This window comes from Sprattus sprattus (genome assembly GCF_963457725.1).
Source record: "Sprattus sprattus genome assembly, chromosome: 1".
Lineage (NCBI taxonomy): Eukaryota > Metazoa > Chordata > Actinopteri > Clupeiformes > Clupeidae > Sprattus > Sprattus sprattus.
Genome location: NC_137920.1, coordinates 70,572,287 through 70,580,278, shown reverse-complemented (window position 1 = coordinate 70,580,278; position 7,992 = coordinate 70,572,287). Strand labels below are relative to the sequence as shown.

The following is a 7,992-nucleotide window of genomic DNA, read 5'->3' as shown; positions in this document are numbered from 1 at the left end:
TATAAAGGGTTTTGCATTTTCAGTTAGTTGCTTTGAAATTTGTGTTTAGAGTTTTGAGAACGAGGCATGCTTTCAAAAAATGTGTGTAAGCAATTGAGAAAAACTATAAGCATTTTGTATACAATTTTATGTCAATACAATCGGGTGGAACAGGAAACTAAAATTGTAAATATGGTTTGTGAGAACAACGGTATTGCTGTTTTATGTTTGACTATGAAAAATGTAGGCCTACACTGATAAATTTTACAAAAGGAGAAAGGGCTCAATGAGTCATTGTCATTCATATGGTGTGTGTCGATGATTGTGTTTTCAATTTTGCACTTCTGTGTGCTGTAAATGCTTGGTAGTGTGCAGCTAATGCTTAGTTGTGTGTACTAAATGAATGTATGTGTGTGTGTGTTTTGAAAATATGGCTGTGTGTACCAAATGAAAACACGAGTTCCATTTTGTGAACAGTTAAGAGATTTGATAGCAAAGAGTCATCTTGCAAAGGGAGTGTCAGGTTTAGCATTTTGTGTGTGAGGTTTTCAGTTTTCTGTGTGCAGTTTTGAGAAAGACGTTACTGTTTTGAAAAACGGGTTTTAGCAACAGTGAAAAACTGTATCAATGCCAAAACCTCCTTGCTTCCAGACATAACACACTGCTATTCAAATGACAAACCCTCCATTTCCAAAGCTGTTGTGCAATTTGAAATCAGAACTTTAGCTCCTTGTTTAGAGAACAATTTATGGCAACATTGACGAGAGGTGATCAGAGAGGCAGAGGAGTGAGAGTAAGAGGAGGAGGAAAATGATGAAGAGCCATTACTGTACCTCTGATGAGGTTCAGGCCAATGTGTTCAACCATGTGGTCAACATGGGTTTGACCATGCAGGAGGCTGGCAAGGCTGGCCAGAGGGTTCAACCAAACATCTATACATTCGGTTGTGTTTGCTCTGATGTATAGGCTACAGCACTTTTGAAAAAAGTTGTTACTGTATATTTGTGAGTTGTTTTATATTTAAGTTAAAACATTATGCTGTATACAGTTACAATATTTTACAACAGGAGAAAGCGTACAGTAAGCGTACAAAAGGAGATGAAAAGGCATAATGCTGCTGATAAGGCCTTCATACTAGTGTTTCCCTATTTCATAGTAGTGTTTTCCATTGAGCACATCAGTGTTCAATCGATGCTTAGAATGTCTACTCATATAATGGTCTGTGTTTGTCATTTGAAAACGAAATACCCTTTTGAGGTGACATAATAGTGTTTTGAAAGCACGGTAGCATTTGTGCAAGAGATATAAAGGGTTTTGCAAATAACATCAGTTCAGAATGAGAGAAAATATAAAAGTGCAATGATTCGTCAATCGTTGGCTCAAATGTTCAGAAATAAAGAAAAAGGGGCCTACTATGCAATTGTAAATGGTAGTCCAATCTTAAAATCTCCCTTGAATGTCGCTTTGGATAAAACCGTCTGCTAAATCAAGGGTTTTCAACTGGTTTTGTCCCAGGGACCACCATTCTGTCTAGAAAGTAATCCGTGGCCCACTGATGTGCTCCCGTGCGTGCGTGTGTGGAGGGAGGAGAGACGTATTAGTGTGATATATGGGCACGGTTAAGTCCACACAGCCTGTCTATTTGTGGCGAAATGGTAGACAGCGACAGTCTTATATAATTTTCTGATTCAAGCCTTGCCCTGTACTTATACTTCAAGTAAACCAGTGTAGAAAAAAACACTCTAACACAGGTAGATAGTTGGAAAGGGTAAAAGACACCTCTTTGCTTTTGCAGCAAGCTCTGGAAATTCTGTCTGGCAACTTATAAAGAACTTAAGACATATGAAAATCATGCAACATCTGTTGCGTGTACTCAATAGGCTTGGCATTCAAGAAAACGTGATGCGTCTCCGTATGCCGAAATAGGTCTGAAACACACCAAACGCGTTTCTAAAAACGTGAAGGTAGCAAAACCATTGTTTCCTATGGTGCTGCACGCCTTTCAGGCATTTTAAGCTTAGTTTCGAGCTTTTCTTTGTTTTAATATTGATGATTACGGCTTACAGCTCATGGAAATAAATAAATCCAGCATCTCAGAACATTAGAAAAAAAAAAACGTTTCCACCATATTCATTTTTTTACAGACGTGAGCAATATTTAAGCGAAATTAAAATTCGACATTTTTTTATTTTTTATTCTTCGGTTATGTTAGCGTCCATCTCCAACGTCACAATAAATACAATTATGCAGTCATATTTGTGTAAAATCTAGTGATATTTCTCTACCTTGTCAGTCTTCACGCTTCCTTGACTTCAGGCTTTGTCTTTGCCGGTTCCAGGTAGCCTGACGATGTCATACTCATAATTCTAGTCAGAATATGAGTCTGATACTGACCCATTGGGATGTGATTATGGGGCGTGTTTCAACGAACCAGGGAAAAAATGCCTCTTTGCTCAATTGGATACCTACAACCAATCAGAGCAACATAGTATGACCATCTGATACATTAAAACTTTTACCGGATCGCGTAGGAAGGACGGTAAAAACACATTTTCAATCGACAAATGCAGCAACATTCGTGTTGCACATACGCAACTAACCGAGTCAATGTAGACATAAAAAAGTCGTGTAGATAGCTTAAATCAAATAAAATATGTCCCACTAAACTCCAGAGACGCCGCCATCTTGGTACGAATTTGAATCTATCTATCTAATCAACTCAAGCGTTGGTTGGTCATCTGTCCATCATCGTATAAAGCCCGCCCTGACAATTTGATTGGTTCGGCTTTATCCGGCCGATGATACTCTCTCCCAACTACCTAAGAGCCAGACCGAATCTCCCTGACCAAAAATGTTGTGGGCGGGGTTCGGGCTGGTATCCAGGCTAGGTTCCATGTCCTTCAGCTTGTCAACAAATACACGTGTACACTGTCAATTAGGGGATCTCGAAGCGCGATTGGTATTCATGACAGTGGTGTTAAAGTAAGCTACACTCTGCAACTTTAGGGGGAGCGCAGTAGCAAAAAAAAATTGTGGCTTTAATGACAGTACAGATTAAACATCAGTCCTAGTGTTATTGGACCTCAGTGCAGCCTTTGACACTGTTTTTGATCACAATATCTTGCATAATGTCTTTTTCATCACAAGCAAAACATTTTAAATGGCACTTGCTGTCTTCCATTGCCCACATGCCCAGGGCTATCCTCAGAGCCCAATACTTTTTGCTCTTGGTTTTGAACCACTGACAGTACTTCAAGATTATATTCATTCCTTGTTTTGAAAAGACCTTTCAAAATAAAGATTTCGACATCAAAAGGTCATTTCAATGGGTAACTTCACATCCAGCTGTGCTATTTCTAGTGTTTGTAAGGCAAATTGACTTGTTACAATTAGACAAAACTTGTGAGCAGTGTTGGGGAGGTTACTTTAGAAATGTAATTCGTTACAGTTACAGGTTACCATGTTAAAAATGTAATAGTAGTGTAACTATTTGAATTACTTTATCTGAGTAACGTAACTTATTACTTTTTGATTACTTTTTGATTACTTTTCAATTTCTGTGATACATTTCTGGTAGGTTGTTAGCAACTGAAATTCAGATCGCTGCATGCACAGGCATGTAGGCCTACTAGCAGACGTGATGGCGCTGTAGACGTGATAGAGACACAGAAAGTTCTGGATCAAACTATTGTGGAGGGAAATGACAACGGGGGTGTTTGTACAGTAGCCAGAAAAACATGCGAAACAGTTTTTTTTTTTTTTAAATATACATTTGAGCAAGGTTTTGCTGACAGTATTAAGATGTAATTCAAATTGTAATTTTGAAAAATGTCGTAAGTAACTGTAATTGAATTACACATTTCTCTCCAGTAACTGTAATGTATTAGTGTTACATTTATTTTGTAATTAAATTACGTAACGCAATTACATGTAACTTGTTACTCCCCAACACTGCTTGTGAGCGTGTCTGTAAATGTGATCATTTGCCAATATGTAAGTGTGTTTCTGTCTGTGTGTGTATACATCAAAGTGTTCTTGAGTAATTTTGTGTCTCACTATGTCATCTTTGGCTGTGCAGATTGTAGGTGCTGTATCCCAGCGGACTGAACAAACATTATGCAGAGGAAGCTGGCGCTGGTGGTTGGCATCGCAGCCTTGACCATCTTCCTGATGCTGAGGTGGGAGCACGTGATAACCCTAGTGAACCTCATGAGCAGCAAACGACCTTCAGCTGAGCCTGAACTGCCCACAGACACCATCACCCCCATCCCAGGCTCCAGGCACCTCATGGTGTCTGCCTTTAAGGACCACAGACTGGGCGGGGCCATCAGGGTGATCAGCGTCATCTGCAAGCAGGAGCGCCAGCCGCTCTACTGTGTCCTATGTGCTAACGCTAACGCTAAGGCTGATGCTAAGGCTGATGGGGCTCTGAATCTGAATCAGTGCGCATTTTCACCGGCAAAAGTTGACGTGCGCAACGAAAGCTTTGGCTCTCCTTTTGTGACTTCAGATGTGTTGTGTATGAGTCCAGCATTACAGCAAGCCACACATGTCAGCATAACAGCTAACCAAAACGCCAATTTGACATTTTTACCAATCCAAAACCGGGAGGTCAAGGAATCGTTTAAGTACAACTTTACTGTATGCATCTCTAACCTTTTTCAGGAGTACAATAATGCCCTCCAATTTGTACAAACCATGGAGGTGTACAAGCTTATAGGGGTTCAGAAAGTTGTCATCTACAACACCAGCTGTGGCACGGACGTGGAGAAAATCCTCCAGTACTACAGGAAAGAGGGCATGCTGGAGGTTGTGCCTTGGCCAATAGACAAGTTCCTACCGCCCTCTACTGGGTGGAAGTATGACTTAAACAATGGGGACATGCATAATTATGGACAGCTGACCACTCTGAAGGAATGCATATACAGAAACATGTACCAATCAAAGTACCTCCTGCTGAATGACATTGATGAGATCATTATGCCTTACAATCATGCCAACCTGGAGAAGTTAATGGGCACTTTACAGCAGCAGCATCCCAACGTAGGGGTCTTCGGTATCGAGAACCACATCTTCCCCGGTACACAGTTCGATGACAGTGGCCGAATTGTGCCTGGTGTGAACATCCTGGAGCATGTCTACCGAGAGCCGGACAGGAAGGATGTGTTTAATCCCACCAAGCTGCTCATCAGCCCCCGGAGCGCGCAGCAGACTTCAGTACACTCCACGCTGAAGCAGTTTGGACTCTTTTTCAACGTCCCGTTCGATGTATGCCGCGTCATCTATGTCAGGGTGCCACTGCAAAGACAACTCTCCAAAGACCAGCCGTTTGTCGACAAGAAACTCTGGGAATTTGAGGAGCTTTTGATTTCCAGTATTGATCGTGCACTAAAAGAATCAGGTGTGTTGTAAAATACTGATGCTTCCTACGATGACATAGCAGTTTGGTAAATCTGTTGGCCAATATATCCAATAAAAGAAAAAAAAAAAAAAAAAAAAACCTTTGTAACAGTAGCAAGCGTGATTTAATGGAGGAGGCCCAACACATTATTCAGTACTTTTTTTGTTGTATTCTTTACCTTCTGTTTGTCACCCTATCACCTTGTTTTGCTTGGCTTTTTCTAATTTTTTTTTATTTGTTCCCGAGCACTTACTTTATAAAAGCACTTACCTCAACTAAAGCACTTATCTTGGATCCTAGTCCAGGCCCCATAACCTAAATCTAACCCCCCATCCAAACCCTAACCTAACCCCCACCCTAACACTTACCCCTAGGTTTATCCCCCTCCGACTTACCCCAGTCCCGTACGTTATATGATTGACCTCTGTATCTTCTTTTGGCCTCCATTTTATTTCCCACCTCTTCTATCCCCAATTTACTGACCTTTTTTTCTATCCGTTGGCCACCACCTCCTTTGCAATCACCCCCCCCCCCCACACACACACACACACACACACACACATCTGTCAATTGGATTGGCCAGTTCACCCATGGCTAAGGCCACATTAAACCCAACATTTCATCATACTTCCTCTACCACTGTATCCAGGTTACAAATGTCCTGCATTCATTGCATGCTGTGTTGGATTGAGGCTCAAAATGCTTGGAAAAATGGGCTGCCTTCAGACACAAGCAACAACAATCTCCTCATAACACAGTAGCCAACATAAAAATCTCTTTTTACGAAATTTGGGATATTGGTAGTAAAACACACACATAATCAACTCATGTCCAAGTTACTTCTACAACAGTAGCATTCTCCTTTTTTTATATATATCTCGTTGACTATCTGGCATTTACAAACTCAATGAAATTACCCCAAGAGCAGAATCCTCATGCCCACCAAATGCCACTTCTGGCCCTCCCATGTACAACCCCACACTGATTAGCCCCTTCACTACCTCCGCCAAGGAGGTTATGTTTTCGCCCCTGTATGTTTGTTTGTTTGTTTGTCTGTTTGTTTGTTTGTCAGCAGGATTACGCAGAAACGCATGGACCGATTTCCATCAAACTTTGTGGGGAGATTGGGTAATATAATGGCAATAATGGATTAGATTTTCAGATGTCAAGGTCAAAGGTCAAGGTCACAAGGCGGAGGTTTGCATTCTCTGAATGCTCCCATTCTTGTTATCTCATGGTTTTATTCATTGGATTGATGGTGTCTTATCAATTACTCTGACCTGTGGTAACCCAAAGATTGAGCAGTCAATCTCTAGGTGTTGCTCAAATGGCAACCTAACAAAATCGTTTTGCAACCAAATATCCAAGTTGACATCCATTGCTTACCACGATAACGACTTCTGACCAACTACTCACCATCAAAGTGCAGACCTAGTGTGGTTGTGGCGTCATGTTTTACCACCACACAGAGAGGGAAGGGCCGCTCCCATTACGTCTGTCAATGTCAAGAGGACATTTAGTCTAAGAAAAAAATGGTTGTGTTCTCTCGTGATGTATTAGAATGATTACAGCAATGGAATGCAAGCAGTGAATTGAACGGTGGGAGTTGTTACCATAGTAACTTTAGGTTATGTACAGTGCTAGGCATTTGTTTTAACGTTATCGTTCCACAATTCTGGCAAAAAGTTGTTGATATTTCAAATTAATAAAAACTCCCAACCTTGCTCCTGAAGCAACAAGTTGATCGCCTGGAATTGCTTATCACTCGCACATACAGAACTGACAGCTAGAGAGACTTGTGAGGAGTAATTCGCTGAATTAGATCGTTTGGATTAGAATCGTGGACTGCCCCTCACATGCCCTAATGTCAAATATGTTTTTTTTCTATATAAGATCAGTGCAATGCTATTGTAATTGTAATTCAAATATTCATTTATGTTGAAAAGATATACAAGAAGTTATTTCCTAGTAAATGCAAGATAAGCTTTTCTGTGCGAGCGTGCTCATGGATCCCTGCACATCTGTGACAGAAGCGTTAATGCAGAAAGATATGTAGAATTTTTGGAGTAATGTGGTGAAAAACATGTGAATGAAAACTCAATACTCTGTGTGTGAAGAAAATCAACAAATCACTATAACCACCATGGTAGTCTGACAAACTACTGAAATGATTCACACTATTGACTATTGCTCAGGTTTATGCTGTTGGTATTATACTGGCAAAATAAACCTTTTTTTTTTTAAACACTGTTTTCTGAAGTTTTTGAAGATTTTTCCTGATTGCCAAAAAAACTAAGAGTTTTATCCAGGTCTTATCAAAAACCTCCAAATCAGCCATGACAGAAACATATACTGCCATCTAGAGGCCGTCTTGTCATGGGCTGTTTCTGCATCTTCCTGGAGTTCCATGCCAACCATCTTCTGCCTGGTTGTCATGTGCAGGACTGCCAGTTCCCAAGTGATTAATTCGTGCTATTAAAGGAAAAGGTGCTGTTACACTGTGGTAAATACTCAACTGTCTAAACTTTAATTTGAAATGAATGAGATTTGCAATAATGGTATTTTTATAAAAAAAAAAAAAAATTATATTGAAATGATATATATTTTTGCAC

General features: G+C 40.4%; 1 protein-coding gene across 1 annotated transcript; it reads left to right on the top strand.

Annotated features, from left to right (window-relative positions):
- Window positions 1-4,095: 4,095 nt before the first annotated feature.
- Window positions 4,096-5,391, top strand: LOC308371484 (uncharacterized protein; the record flags this gene model as incomplete). Its single annotated transcript, XM_080846396.1, has 1 exon — window positions 4,096-5,391. One exon carries the CDS (start codon window positions 4,096-4,098, stop codon window positions 5,389-5,391), a length of 1,296 nt encoding a protein of 431 aa, XP_080702522.1.
- Between the last annotated feature and the right edge of the window lie 2,601 nt (window positions 5,392-7,992).